The sequence below is a fragment of the Mesocricetus auratus genome, unplaced genomic scaffold (assembly GCF_017639785.1).
Source record: "Mesocricetus auratus isolate SY011 unplaced genomic scaffold, BCM_Maur_2.0 Super-Scaffold_100676, whole genome shotgun sequence".
Classification (NCBI taxonomy): Eukaryota; Metazoa; Chordata; class Mammalia; order Rodentia; family Cricetidae; genus Mesocricetus; species Mesocricetus auratus.
Genome location: NW_024429266.1, coordinates 86,736,752 through 86,752,515, shown reverse-complemented (window position 1 = coordinate 86,752,515; position 15,764 = coordinate 86,736,752). Strand labels below are relative to the sequence as shown.

At 47.4% G+C, this 15,764-nt stretch overlaps 1 protein-coding gene across 2 annotated transcripts in view; it reads left to right on the top strand.

Annotated features, from left to right (window-relative positions):
- Nucleotides 1–15,764, top strand: part of Thada (THADA armadillo repeat containing) — a 285,813-nt gene that overhangs the window by 233,032 nt on the left and 37,017 nt on the right. For both annotated transcript variants that reach the window (XM_040738715.1, XM_040738714.1), the window contains exons 32-36: nucleotides 6,332–6,705; nucleotides 7,613–7,731; nucleotides 8,318–8,390; nucleotides 11,567–11,720; nucleotides 14,811–14,942. In XM_040738715.1, the coding sequence (XP_040594649.1) occupies nucleotides 6,332–6,705; nucleotides 7,613–7,731; nucleotides 8,318–8,390; nucleotides 11,567–11,720; nucleotides 14,811–14,942 (852 nt within the window). The remainder of the gene's footprint in view (nucleotides 1–6,331; nucleotides 6,706–7,612; nucleotides 7,732–8,317; nucleotides 8,391–11,566; nucleotides 11,721–14,810; nucleotides 14,943–15,764) is intronic.

Here is a 15,764-nt window from a genome sequence, read left to right as displayed (position 1 = left end):
TCATGAGTTGTTAAATAGATAGAAAAACACCCAACAGTGTCAATTTTAAAAGCAATTCTTATTCATAATGTTATATATAGGTATACAGTATTTTATAATAATAAAACAGTACATGGTACTTAAATACTCAACAACTGACTCCTGTGAGTCACTAGCAATTTTAGGACAGTAGACATTTGAGGGTTTTTTTATTAACATAATTTTTATTGGTCTTTGGGAATTTTACACCATGCACCTGAATCCCACTCATTTCCCAGCCCCTCCGAAACTGCCCTCCACCCTTGTGGTGTCCCCCCAAAGGAAAACTAAAAAAGAAATAATAAGAAACAAACAGTCTGGTCTACAGAGTAAGTGAGTTCAAGGTCAATCAGGGCTGTTATACAGAGAGACCCTGTCTCAAAACAACAAACAAAAATCAAAGCAAACACTTCGTTCCTCCATCTTTCCCACCTCTCCATTCATCTTAGTGGCATTGGGAGATGCAGTGTGTCATGCAGTACCCTTTTGTCCAGACAGCGTTACCTGAAAGTGTTCATTGTGTAATGAATTGTTGGTTGGGTTTAAGGCTTGTGGCTTCTGGTGCAGCATCAATACTGGACCCTTACCGAAACTCCTCTTGGATATCTTGCTGTTGCCCCAAGTCATGGAGATCCTGCAGCTGTGGCTCCGTTGAACCAGTCCCTTCACACTCTCCAGCAGGTTATAGATGGGTCATAGTTGGGGAGTGGCAACTCAAAGCCGGGATGTGTGTCTGGGTGGTTGACATTTCTTTTTTTTTTTTTTTCTTACTTTTCTTTCTTTTTTTGGGGGGGTTCGAGACAAAGTTTCTCTGTGGCTTTGGAGCCTGTCCTGGAACTAGCTCTTGTAGACCAGGCTGGCCTCGAACTCACAGAGATCCGCCTGCCTCTGCCTCCCCAGTGCTGGGACTAAAGGTGTGCACCACCAACGCCTGGCTTTACAGTTGCCTTTTCAATACTGTGTGCATGACTTTTACTCCCCTTTAGTCTTAAGGCTCTTTTGTGATAGATTGTTCTCCTTGTCAAGACTGAATCATTGTGTGTTCCAAGACTACTCAGTGCATCAACTCCACCAGCAAGGAAAACAGGGTATCTGTACCCCAGGGACCCTCCTGAACATGCCATCCCCCCTCCCCCCATCCAAGGACTTGGCAAGACCCCAGAGGAAGCAATCTGGTTCTGGGTGCCCCACCCTGGAGTCCAGGAGACCACACATTCTACCTGGAACATCCCCTACAGATAATTGATTCCTCCAAAAAATTATATAAGATAATCCAAGCAGTCTCAGTTCCAATTATATTTGGGTTTTATTGATTTGGTATGGTTTTCTGAAATAAGGTCTTCCTGTGTAGCACAGGCTAGCCTGGACCTGCTGTCCTTCTGCCTCAGCCTTCACCCTGTTGGAATCATAGGCGTGTACCAACACCTTGGCTCTTGATGACTTTTTTTTTAAAGATTTATTGGTTTGTGTGTAAGAATGAGTTTCCTGTATGTGTATATATGCACCACGTAAGTGCCTAGTGCCCTTGGGTCCCCTGGAATTGAAGTTACAGATGGTTATGAGCCACCTTCTACGTAGGTGCTAGAAACCAAAACTGGGCCCTCTGTGTGAGCCACAAATGCTCTTGCCCTCTAAGCCGTCTCTCCACCCCCTTTTTAGGAGCAGATCTCCCAGCCATGTTTCTGGCTTCCCTTCAGTGAAATGCTGTCCTTACAGTGCAACAGGTGACAAGGGTAGGCAGTGGCACCAGAAGACAGAGAAATGGAGTTCTTCTCCACCCCGTGGGAACAAGCTAAGGATCCCAGCTGCCAGGGGCTTCCTCTTTGTGTGGATGCTCAGACCTTAGTCAGAAGTGTTACACATGGCCAATGGTAGTGGCCCCGGTCTAGTTTCATTCCTGTTACTGTGATAAAAGCACCCTAACCAAAAGCCTGGTAGGGAAGAAAAGGTTTGTCTTAGTTTATAATCCCAGGTTACAGAGAAGTCAAAGCAGGGACTTTCCTGAGTGCCCATTGCTGGGCTCAGGCCCAGCAGTGCTGCCTGCTTCCTACTGCTCCTTCAGCCGGCTGGGTTTACTCTCACAAGTTCAGGACCCAGCCGCTGGTACAGTGCCACATATCCAGGTAATTATCAAGGCCGTCTCCTACAGGCCACCCTGATGGGGTTCTTCAACTGAGAGTCTCTTCCCCAGGGAGAGCTGTTGCAAGTTCAAACTAACCACCACATCCCCTCATCACACTGGAATACCTTCTAGGTCAGGCTGGTTTTTGAAATATTATGTAAATATTCCTTGTTTTAATTCTAAGTTTGTGTGGATCTTTTAAGTCCAAAGCATTTCTAAGCATTAACTTACTCTCACCTTCCTGTTTACTATGGTTCGCTAAAGTCAGCAGAGTCCATTGAGCTACACTGAGCTGTCAGATATTTGCTGCTTTGTGTCCTGAAAGCCCCAGGCAAGCTGTCCCAGGGTAAGCTCATTTGCCTTCCTGACAGTCTTGGAGAATGCTGTTGGTAGGCTATCTGAATTTCAACAAGGGGCCAGATGAATCTCCCCTGATGTTCTTGTAGATGAAGCCCTCAGAACAGACATAACTGCGGACGACTAGAACCAGAGAGAAACTGCTCTGACCTGAGCGGAATGGAAGGCAGGTGCAAACATTCACAGCAGATCTCTGTCTCCTGCCTGGCCTAGTGAGGTTGTTAACTATCTGGTTGTGATACTTACAGCATCCTGTGACACTGAGGCCACCCAACCTCTGTTAGGTGATGGAAATGTTGTATGAAGAACTGGGTCCTGGGAGAAACATAGTGCTCCCTTAAGTTGGCCCCAGATTCTTTACCACATCAGTCCTTAAGCCATCTTTTTCCCTGTCCATTCCATCTTAGTCCATCTTTCTGCTGCTATAAGAAAGAACACCCCAGTCTGGGTGCGTTAGAACTGATGGAAGTACCAGACAGAGGCTTAGAAGTCCAGAACTGGGGGGCGGGGGAGAGCATCCCATCCTTTAACTTACAGTACAGGAGACTTAGAAGTCCAGAGCTGGGGGTGGCAACTGCGGAGGGAGTGACAGGACAGGACACCTGAGCATTCACAAAACCAAAAGAACAAGAGAGGGTCCAATTTATGAATAACACACTTAGTCCCTTGTGCCTAATCGCCTCTGAAAAGCTCCCCTCTTAATCCAGCCGTGGAGGTGCACACCTGTGATCCCAGCACAGGGAGCTACAGCAGGAGGATTACCCTGAATCCCAGGCCAGCTTGGGCTCCAGAAAGAGGCAATGTCTGAAAAAGCAAAACCAGCAATGGACTTCTTGATGCCATCCCAGTGGCAATCCTCTTCAACAGACGTTTCAGAGGAAACATTCAAATCATGTAGCTTTTCCCTTGAGGCCTTACAGTTGCATCCTGGACTACTGGGGGCAGGGGTGGTCTCTTAGCTAGGGTGTCTATTGTTGTGAAGAGACACAGTGGCCACAGCAACTCTTAGAAAGGAAAGCATTTAGTAGCAGTGGTTTGCATACAGCTCAGAGGTTTAGTCCATTACCATCATGGTGGGACATGCAGCGTGTGGTTGGACATGGTGCTGGTGAATTGGCTGAGAGTCCTGTTGCAGGCAACAGGAAGTGATCTGAAACACTGGGTGTGGCTTGAGCATATATGAGACCTCAAAGCCCGCCTCCACAGTGACACACTTCCTCCAGCAAGGCCACACCTACTCCAACAAAGCCACACCTCCTAACAGTGCTACTCCCTTTGGGGGCCATTTTCTTTAAAACCACTGCAAGGGTTCTTTCTTTGTGGCTTTCCTTGAACTCCTGATCTACCTCCTGAGAGCTGAGATAATAGGCATGGGGTACTGTAGTAGTCTTTCCCCTGGTTTCCCTGCTGTAATACTACCCCCTTAGCAATAAAAAGACTTGAGTGAGCAAGGTCTCCTCCTGACCATTAAAACCCTCTCTGCAGATGTGTCGGCACACACCTGCAAGTACTCTGGAGGTTAGGGTGAAGGATCACACGCTAACCCACAACCTGAACCTTAGGCAGCTTCAACAGGAAGATCAAGGATTTCAGTGTCATCCTTTTTTCCAGAAACATTAGATAGGACTGGAGAGATATCATGGTAGTTAAGAGTACCTGCTGCTCCTGCAGAGGACCTGGGTTCGGCACCCACATGGTGGCTCACAACCATCTGTAACTCCAGTTCCAGGAGATCCAGCACCCTTTTCTGACCTCTGTAAGCACTGTATACATGTGGTGCACAAACATTCAGGCGAAACACTCATATACAAAAATTAAAATATTTTTAAATGAACAGTAGACAGATAGGTAATCAGCTCCCCAGTGGCATTCTCTTACCTACAGAATATGTACATTCTTTTACACAGTCTTCATACCAGTGATAAGAGTCTGGGCCTGTTTCCATCCATAGGATGTATTTATTTATGTACAGCAATTGTGCCGGGTGCCTACAGAAGTTGAATTAAACACAGTTGTAAGCTACCATGTGAGGGCAGGAACTGAACCCAGGTCTGCTCCAAGAGCAGCTGTTGCTCTTAACCACTGAGCCATCTCTCTGGCCTCCATTCTTGGTCTCTTAACCAAAGAATTGGAAGTCAGGACTCAGGAAAATTTGCAATAGAAGCCAAATAACTTTACTGGGAGCAAAGCAATAGTGCATGTTATAGAGGGAGACACTGTCAGGTTGGCAGTGGGCTGCATGGGTAAGGGTACTGAAAGGCCTCAAGCCACACCCTGGAGTCTCATCATATGGGGTCTAGAGGATGGAAGAGTTGGTTACTCGGGCGTGTGGTTTGAATCTGCTCTATTTTGGCTGACAGATTAGGTCATATATCCATGTTTCTCCTGGTGAGCATGTCTCCTCAGTTATGCATTGATGTTAAATTTGTGTACACCAATTGTGATCAGCATAAGAATGGTAAATAGGGTATTCTCCCTGAGAGTTTACTAGAAGACATCATTTTGCCTTATTTCACATGCACCAAAGCCAGTTCATGGCTAATCAGCCTTCCTATTCTTCATTCCTTGATATATTGTCAGTACACTTGAATAGAAACTGCCTAAATTTGGGTGTCACTAGGGTCTGGGAAACTTAAAATGTTGTTCAGAAATGGGAGCGCATGTAGCCTGATGCAGGGGGACGTTCATTGGGTTGAGAAGCTGAGGTTTTAGGTATGTGGTTTGAAGGGGGGTGTACATAGTACATGCTGGTTAAGGAAGTAGGCTGCCAAGTACATTGTTACAAGAGAGAATGTGTGTAACCCCAGAGTGCTGAACCGTCTCCTATGTCTGCCCTCGTCTGGGAGGACCTCACATCCTGGCCATCTTTCTTCCTTACTTCACATTCTGTGTTCTAGTGAAGCAGACAGCCTGTAACACCCCATGGGTCACTCTGCTCAGGTGACCTGGCTCCCTGGGCTTTCATGGAGCCACCACCTTCGTTTGCACCATTATGTGGGAGTCATGGGTCATCCATGTTTCTGTCTCAGAGATGACAGCCATTCCCTTAAGGGCAGTGGTCCTATTCCATATAATACTTAGCGCATAGGAAGCAGGCAAGATGGTTTTGCATCAGAACTAACACTACATTTTAAAATTCTCCACAACCGAAAAGCAGAACATGAAACTTAACAGGTAGATAAGGTTTAATAAGGATTAAACCCAACAAGTTGACCTGGGTTCCTAGTACAAGGCAGCTCCCCTCTCGGTAGTCATGAGAAAAGGGAGGCTGTGGCTTCCACTGACTACATCAGGATCCAACAGTAAGGCCAGTAACCTGGTGTGCAGAGCATCCAGCCCTGTTGGATGGATAATGCAGGGCTTAAGACCATGCTGTGATCCAAGTTAAAAGAGGGTGAGATCAGCCTGTAGCAGTACAGCTAGAACAGGAAGAGGAACCCCGTCATGATAAGGAAAACGGGACGGCTTACAATAATGGTGAGCAGACACCTACAGGTCTGTAATCAGAAGGGCAGAATTAGGCCAATGAGTGGAGTTCTGAAAAAATCTTTGTGACAATTAGTTATACTAGCAGCGACATGTGCTTCAGGTCACTGCAGGATCCACCCCAGAGCCTCGGGTGCTTGACAGGGACCCAAGTGCAGACATTTCCCTTGGGCACTTCTGAGGCTTCTGGAGCAGGAGGTCACTGGTTTACATCTGTTGAGTGTCTAGTAGAGCTGCAGGAGTTCCTTTTGTGTGATGCCTCCCTTTTTCTGTACCCTTTCCTAGAAAAGCAGATGAAAATATTACTTCTTTCTCAGTTTTCTGTTTGTTTCTTTGCTTGCTTTCTAGCTCTGCAGGGCCTTGACCTCTGGGAAGATGTGAGAAGAATTGTCTTGGCATCAGAGTTGGTTACAGGGTTCCCCTGGACCTTCAAGGTGCCAGGCCTGCCACAGTACCTGCAGAGCCTCACCAAACTGGCCATCCCTCAAGTGTGGGCATCGCTGGCTGAGGCTGAAGGACAGGCGATTGCCGTTCCTTTCTCCTTCTCTCGGCTTCTGGAGTCTTCCTTTCCTGAAGTACGCTTGCTAACCCTTGATACCCTGCTGGAAAGGGTAACGTCCTCTGAACTGGGAGAGAAGGGACCACCTCCATTGCTGTGTACTATGGGAGAAGAGTTCCTGCTGTTGGCGATGAAGGAAAACCACCCAGGATGCTTCTGCCGGGTAGGGTCTCTGCTGCACTGGCACTCCTCTGTGTCCCACCTTCATGTGGGAGTCACCAGGAAGATAGGCATTAAGAAAGCCAGCCAGGCTTGTGCCATCTGGGGCAAAAGGCGGTAGCTTAGCATCCCTGAGACCAGGGCCCTGTGTGTTGCTTGGCTTTACATATAGAAGAGCCCTAAGAGGTCAGTGGTACTGCTTGTAAAGGTTTATCAGTTATAGGTGGAGCCACTCAGTCTTTGGGAGAGATCATTGAGAATGAGCTGTGGGGGTGGAGAGATAGCACAGTGGACAGTGCTTGCCACACAAGCATGAGGAGCCCTGCAAGTGTCAACTAGGTAACGCAGCACACCTGTAATGCTAGCACTCAAGGGGGTGGAGATGGGATCCCTGGGGAAAGCTCCAAGTGCAGTGAGAGACCTCCAGAATGGTCAGGAAAACAGCCGATGTCACTTCTGGTCTCCATTGGCCATGACACATCTCAGAGGTTGTCTTGACTGATGCACCTATACTTGGGAAGCCTGGTCAGAACACAAGTGAGATTTCCAGGCTTGACATCTCAGATATTTAGGAGGCTGGGGTCTATCTGAGCTACAGAGTGAGTTCAAAGCTAACCTGAGTACTTAAAAAAGTGAAAAGGGAAGGGAATCTGGCTCAGTCTAGGGTGTGTGAGACCATATAGGCTTCTAGTGCTGATGTCAGGTCACCAGGGACCCGCAGGCTCGTCATTGCTCTGCCCTGCCTCACTTTCTCCAAGATGTGACAAAGGAAATAAGTAATCAGTGGACTTTAGGGTTTAGGGGCCTTTTGAAAATAGATTCCCCTCTTTGTTATAAACAATGTTGACTTAGGACCACAAGAGTTTTCTCAGTGTGTTTCTTTATCTTGCTTTCTTGGATTTGACTCACAGGTTCTGAAGATTCTTTATCATATGAACCCTAGTGAATGGCTTCCCCAGACAGAGCACTGTGTTCACCTCTCCCCAAAGGAGTTCCTGATCTGGACTATGGATATTGCTTCCAAAGACAGGTTTGCCCCAGGGCTTCTGTGCAGTCTTGGTGGACTGTATGACCCTTTCAGTCACCCAGTAGGGACCCTGCTCACTGTCCTCCCCTAAGGGCTCTGGTACTGAGTCTCTAAGCCTCAGCCTAGCAACTGTGTTCTAAACCCCAGTAATCAACAGTGCCAAGTTTTCACATATAGACCAGAGGGTACAAGAATTCTATAGTCAGATTAAAAATTAATATTTACAAAGCAGACTATCTCCATAAACATTTGTGAAAAAAAATATATTAAATGCAGCTTGTTTGGTTGAGTGCATATCTCGAATCAGCAAAGCTCTGACCTTGATTCCCAGCATCACAAAAACCAGCGTGGTAGCACACGCCTGTAATCCCAGCACAGAAGCCAGTGGGATAGCACACACCTATAATCCCAACACAGAAGAGGTGGAGGGCAGAGGGTCACAAGTTCAAGGTCAGCATTGCCTACATAGTGAATTTGAGGCTGGTTTAGGTTACATGAGAGCCTGTCTTATCTCAGATGCTTAACTTGTGTGTATGATAACTGTTGAGTGTGTGTGTGGTGTGTGTGTTAATTTTCTTTCCTTTTCCAGATCTGAAATCCAGAGTGTAGCTCTGAAGCTTGCCTCCAAAGTAATTGCCTACCACGTGCAGAAATGTGAGGAGGTGAGCCTAACTCTGTCCCTGCCCCGAGGGTGGTGGTGACTCTGAAGGTGAAGTCCCCACCCAGGCACATATACGTGTGTCCATTGTTTTCTCCTGTTTCTGTAGCTAGACTCTGTTTCAAGAGGAATAAGTGAGTCACGCCAAGAATACTTAGGATTATGTTGAGCTAAGTATGGTGATGTATTGCACAGGCTGAAATACCCTGACTGCTGTGTGAACAAGCTGCATCTGACCCAAGTCCCACGTGTGCCCTACCTGTCCCACATGCCCTTTGGAGGTGAAATGGAACTAAAGGAAGGGAAACAGCCTCCTGGGAAATGCTGTGAGGCAGAGACATACACGTTAGTGTTACTTACTATACTAGACCTGCACAGCATAGGTCCTCCCAGCAGTCAGTCATGGATAGGAGGGACTCTATTCCTTGAGTCATAGGCTGCTGATAGACTCTGAAGGAGCAGCCATTTTAAGTTGTATAACCACTAGTGAACCTACCAGGCTCCAGCAGACAGGTTCAGTACCAAGGCCGCATAGATGGTCCTAGTCAGACCAGGGGAACACGAATGAAACTAAACATGGTGGGGAAAGAGAGCAGTAGGGAAGAAGGGAGGGGCCAGGAGAGGGAAGGAGATGAGGAAGGGTAGGATGAGAGCACTAAGAATGCATTACATACCTCTGTAAACTTATAGAGAACACATGTGAGTTTTATGAAAGAAAGACTGCTAGCACCATCTCAAGGTAGTGAGTAAACAGTGACCAGTCTGCAATGCAATTATGTCTTCCTGTGCTGGTGGAGACAAAGATGGTGGATTCTATATGGTCACAATGAAGACAACACCAAGAGAGATGCTGAAGATGCAGAGAACAAACAGATCATAGTACAGACTAATGAGAGAAAGAGAATGCTGAGTCACTGCAGGACTCTGGAAACAAGGAGAGAATGCTGAGTCACTGCAGGACTCTAGAAACAAGGAGAGAATGCTGAGTCACTGCAGGACTCTAGAAACAAGGAGAGAATGCTGAGTCACTGCAGGACTCTAGAAACAAGGAGAGAATGCTGAGTCACTGGCAGGACTCTAGAAACAAGGAGAGAATGCTGAGTCACTGGCAGGACTCTAGAAACAAGGAGAGAATGCTGAGTCACTGCAGGGCTCTAGAAACAAGGAGAGAATGCTGAGTCACTGCAGGACTCTAGAAACCCAAGGGCAGAGAGGGAATGCAAAGTCACTGATAGCACTTTGGAAACCAAGGGTGAGGAGAGAATGGTGAGTCACTGGCAGGCTCTGGAAACCGAAGGGGGAAGAAAAGAGTGCTTAAGGACTCAGGAAGACTTGAAAGGGGAGGTTTTTAAAAGGCAGATTGCCTGGAGAGGTGGCTCAGAGGTTAAGAGCACTGGCTGCTCCTCCAGAGGTCCTGAGTTCAATTTCCAGAAACCATAATGCAGTCTGATGCCCTCTTCTGGCATGCAAGCATATTTACAGATAGAGCACTCATACATAAATAAGTATTCAAAAAAAAAATCAGATTTCCTGAGGCCAGGGTAAAACCCCATTGTGAGCATTCACGAGCAAGGAAGCAGATTCCTGGGCTCTGTCGTTCAAAGGCACATCTGAGGACCAAACCTAGGTCACAGGCCACTAGGAGATACAAGAATTTTAAAAATAAATAGAAAAAAAAAACAGTGTTTGGAAGTATAGGAGAAATATGAAAAGACATGATTTGCTTAAAATATAAGTAGGTCTGGGGCCGTAGCTTAGCAAAGTAAAGCACTTGCCTAGCATGCACAAGGCCCTGGGTCTCCTCCCTAGCACCATAACCAAACAAAAGCTACCCCTGCAATCCCAGCACCCCAAGGTTGAGGCAGAAAGACCACGATTGTGAACACAACTGTCTCAGGAAACATACAGCAACAGCAAAACACAATAAACCCACGTTCCAAAGCAGCAGCAATTAGACAGCAGAACTTATGAAGTATTATCTAGACTGTGAAATAACATTTTCTAGGGAGAGAAAGCCCCACAGTACAGTAGATCAACCTGGAGGAGCGTGTTGCTGGAGATCTGGGGAGGGAACTGTGCTTTGGCATGAGCAGCTGAGAACCTCAGTTTGGAACCATAGAACCATTGCTGCAGAGCTCGAAGGAGCCAGCAGGCTCATGTGGTCCTGTGAAGTGTCTTAAAGACAGCCCTCTGGTTCCCTGATGGGCTTCATGAACAAATCGCCCAGTTCTGAGGCTTTTTGTGAAGTCCTCTCACAGCCTAATAACTGCAGACATGGCAGAGTGTGGCACGTGTTGAGAGGGCATGAAGAAAGGGAGCAGACAGAAGAATCTACTTGTGCAGCAGAGCTACTCCTATTATTAGCCCAGCCTGGAGATAACAGCATTTATCCGTTAATGTCATGAGAGCCTCACTCTCATCACCTCCGAGAGGACCCTGTCCCATAGAACATGTTGCAGCAACAGTTCAATTTCAATGTGACCTCAGGGAGAAACCTCCAAAGTGTACCAGGAAGTAGTTCACATGGAATGAGAATCTCCCTTATAGGAAAAGTGAGAAATGAGTACAAAAGCTAAGAATAAACCAAGTGTCAAAATTCAGAGTAGAATACTATTTGACCATGCAAAGGAATAAAGCTTAGAAACCTTAAGATGTACTCCTGGAATCCCGGCACTTGGGAGGTAGAAGGCAGAAGAAGAGCCAGAGTTCAAGCCAGCCTGTGCTGTAGGAGACCCTGTCTAGAAGAAAAGAAGACATTAATGTATGAAATGGGAGTTATTTGCAAAAGATTGTAAATTGTATGAGCATGTTTATATAACATGCCCAGAATTAGGCAAACCCATGGAATCTGAGAGTAAGGTCAGAGGATGGGGACGTGGCAGGGAAAGGTTGACTGCCACACAGGTTAATGTGTTTACTCTGACCTGGACATCACACAAAGCAAACAGAAATCAGAGCATCCCTGATGCGCCAGATATGTACAGTCTTAGGTGTCAGTTAAAGCTTTAAAGGAAAACCTGAATTGTGTACCAATAAAGCTCTTGTTATCAAAAACAGTGGGGCTTTGCTTAGACAGAGCCCTGAGCTGCTGCTGTTTCCTGGGGTTGTAGGTACAGCTGGCTGGAACCTTCCCTCCTTTTGCCCATTAGGGATCACTCATGACTCCTTTTGTGTCCTCAGAACAAGTACTCCATAATCCCTGAGCTGAGGCAGTGGGTCCAGCTGGTTGTCTGGTCCTGTGGAGACCATCTTCCTACCGCATCTAGACTGGCAGCTGCTGAGGTCCTCACAAGTGCTGCACCCCTGTTCCTCACCAATCCCCGGCCCATTCTTGGTAAGTGTGCTGAGCAGGGAGCCCACTCTACCCAACCCAGCTAACACGTGAAGACACAGATATTCCAGACTAAAAGAAGGGGCATGGTCAATGGCAGCGTGTGTGACGCTTTTACATATTTCCAGGACATTCTGTCCTCTTAGTCATATTCTGACTGTTCACCAACAGCTGCTTGCCTTCCTTCCCTTCAATATCACCACCCAAGCCATCCCACATAGGCTTTTTCAGAGCACCCATGGGCTTGGGGGTCTTTCCTGTCCATAAATTTGACCTCCTTGCTAGTCCATTATTAAAACTCTCATTTGAGATAGTGGCACTGTGTAGCCCAGGAGAACCTCGAACTGAGAAAGTCCCTGTCTTGGCCTCCTGCGTGCTGGGAGTGAGCTCCCACTGTCTCCAGGCTAAATCTGCACATCCTTTAAGGGCTCGCTGGGCCCTTTCTGTTCCAGTCTTTGTGTTTTTCTGTTTCATCACTGGCCCACCCTGCTGCCTCATCCCCCCCCCCCCTCGGGCCTGTTTGTCATCAGCAGGGACCAGCTCTCTTTAAACAAACTCTGCCTGAATGACTGTGGACCTTTCAAGAGTCAGCCCTCAGCCCGACCTTCTCCTCTTCCAGGGAGCCAGGTGGGCTGCTCCCTGGGACTCCCGCTGTGAGGTTAAGAAGGCCCAGGGCCGGGCTGGCTTCCAGGCTCCTGTCTGATGTCCCACTGGGCCGCGGGTTCCCTTTGCTATTGAGCTGAACTGGGAAGCAATCCTGAGATGTGAAAGGCGCTATTCCAAAGAGTAACGGATGTGCAGCTCTCAGCGGCTTCTAAACCGGACTCCTCCCGCACCAACGCCACTCCCATGCCTAGAGAGCAGGAACCAGGGAAAAGCTTCGTGCCAACCATGCTGGAGAGAACTGAGTCTGGGGAAGACTCCAAGATGAAGAGCGCTGGGAGCGTTTGTTTAATGTTTTTATTGTGTTGCTTTGGAGTTTGTTTGGATTTATTTATAAACATAGGGCTTTAATTAAAGGAGAACCAGGGACAGAGCTGGTTCCAGCCCAGACCTTGTCCTCCTCTGCATGTGGTCTTATTACAGTAGGTGCTCACTTCCTACTTGGCCCTCAGAAATGAGGCAGGGGCTCAGCCCCACAAGGAGCTTCCAGTATTGTCGTGGTGACAGATTTCCAGGGTTAGGTTAGACCTGTGAAGTGACCACCTGTGCAGCCTCTGTGGGGAGCAGTTTTCCTTACTCTGCTTTTACTTCTTCCTTCTAAGTGACATTGCCGGCGACACTCCTGTGGCTACAATTTAATCACAGAACCCAGAGCAGTGAGAGAAAAGGCTAATAAACTTTGGTTAGGTCAGGCGCGGTGGTCTGTGCGTGCAGTCCTAGCTACTGGAGATCTAACCATGATAAAGCTGGCCTAGACAGCACAGTGGAACCCTCTCCCAAGCAGTGTGTGCCAAGCTTTCTCAGGAAGGGTGGTGCCATCCTGCAGCACATTCTTCTGAACAACTTTGGTTACTCTGTCACTTTCACAAGAAATTTTATATAAAACAACCTGGAATTCTTGCCTGGAATTGAGTCTTGGTTTGTGTTGGCTGCTGGTGCCAGGGATGGCATGAAAGAAACAAGGGAGGAGATGAGCGATGGTCAGTGGCCCACAGCTCATGAGACACAGCAGCCAACCAGAGCCGCAAGGACAGCTTGAAATGGACTAAGGGGGGATTCCTTTAGAGGTTCAGATGGCCTCGTCACTAAGAAAACTCAAGATGGATTCTTTGACAGCACACACCTGGAATCAGAGCCTTTTGGAAGGTGGAAGCAAGAGGATGTCAGGAGTTCAAGGCCATCTAGGGCTATCTAGTGAATCTGAGGCAGCCTGGGCTACTAGAAACTCTGTCTCAAAAATTTAAAAAGTGCCGGGCGTTAGTGGCACACACCTTTAAACCCAGCACTTGGGAGGCAGAGGCAGGCAGATCTCTGTGAGTTCTAGGCCAGCCTGGGCTACAGAGCGAGTGCCAGGATAGGCTCCCAAGCTACACAGAGAAACTGTGTCTTGCAAAACCAAAAAAAAATTTTTTTAGAAGTGTAGAGTCTGCAAGGCAGAGTAAAACTTAAAGTTGATCTGGGAGAAATAGAGAACTAAACTCCAAATGGTACTGTTGGCAGAGGGGGTGGGCCCAGCTCAGACTGCTTTCTCCAGAGGTTTGCTGGGTGTGCTCTGTCGTCATCCTCCAGTGAGACCCTCTAGAGGCCCGCACTCATACTGCCTGCTGCCTCTCTCTGCCCCCTAAACTCTGTCCCTGGAATCCATTGCAATGTTTACCTGTAGCCACCAGCTTCATTTGTGACTGCTCATTACCCATATTCTAGACCTCATGGCCGTGGATGCTGTCAGAGCAGATCCTGCCTGTCTGTGTGTCCATAGCAGTAACATGGCCAAGGTCCAAAAGCAGTAGAAAATATTCCCCAGAGACAGGTAGCATGGGCCCTTTTACATGGGCCTTCGGAATTGGTAAGTTCTCTTTGTCTCCAAAATCACACTAAACTAGTTTCTGCAAAGTGCTACTTGGTTTTTTGAGGTAGGGTCTCACCATGCTGGCCTCGAATTCATTACGTAGACAAGGCTAGGGCTACTAGCATGTGCCACCAACCTTTAATCCCCCCACTCCATGGGTCTCATTTGGTATCCCTGGCTGTCCTAGAACTCTGTATGTAGACCAAGCTGGCCTTGATCTCACAGAGATCTACCTGCCTTCTGAGTGCTGAGATTAATAGTATTAAAAACATTCTTATTGCATAAATCATGCCACTGGAGAGAGTTGCCCAGAACCTTGTAGGACAGTCAGCACCTTCTGGAGACTTTGCCTTTCCTCCTCCCACAAAAAAAAAAAAGTTTCCAAGCTTCTCCAGCAGGCTCTCTCTGTTCCAGTGTTGGTCTGACCCTCGGGTCTTCCTAACTTACAATAACACCCTCCTCCCACCCAAAAACAGCTGCTGCTTCTCGTGTCCTCCTCCCGCATGGGGCTGAAGCAGTGTTACGACATGCTTGCCAGTGGCATTGTAGATGACATAACTTTCCTTTGGTTTTCTTCACAGAATTGCAGGACACACTTGCTCTCTGGAAGTGTGTCCTTACTCTTCTGCAGAGTGAGGAACAAGCCGTCAGAGAGGCAGCCACAGAAATCGTGACAGTAGCCATGTCACAAGGAAACACTTGCCAGGCAACAGGTACCTTGCTCTTGACCTTGTATCGTATCTTGTTACTCCAGGACCAAGATTGGCAAACTTACCTGTGGGGTGCTATATAGTGAGTAGGTTAGGTTTTGCCTAACCATTCAGTCTCTTCCCCAACCTTACCATTGTAAGAAAGCCTGCCAGAACCATAGGCACAAGAGCACAGTTACATTCCAATAAAAGGAACAAAGTAGGTCACTTCCCAACTTTGATCTGCGGACTCTACTTAGAACCTCCTAGAGAAAGTTGTCTTCAAATGTAGAAGTTTAATGTACAGTATCCTTTCTTAGTTGCATTGCCATCTGTTTAAAATAAGGCCAATCTTGGTTATCTTTGTGGTTACGTAAGCCAGGACTCGCAGGCCCGTCATTTTGATCCTACATGAGTTTTCATATATGTAAGTTAAGTTTTGCCTTTCTGTGCCTTTGTTCCTTATTTGGCAATCACATCAGCCCAGGAGGCAGGAGCGAGGCAGAAACAAGGAGGTCTGGGTGGACAGTGCTAAACACTCACTATACAGCCATTACAGCCCTGGCTTGGGGTCATCTCAGTGTTATGGAAGCAAAGGGGAACTCCTCTGGACATGGGCTGCTGGCCGCAAGGGATGGGGAGCAAGTTAGGATGGAAGGAAGGTCACATACTTGTGGATGAACTGACCATCTGGGACAGTGACTATTTTTATGGAAGTAGAATACTTAGGCCTGGCTTGCAGGAAGGTTTCTGAGCCAGTCGCCCTGATGAGAAGCCTGAATGCCATTGAGGCAGGAGTCACAGCTGTGCAAAGAAGTTTCCCCTAATGGAAGGACAGAGCTACCA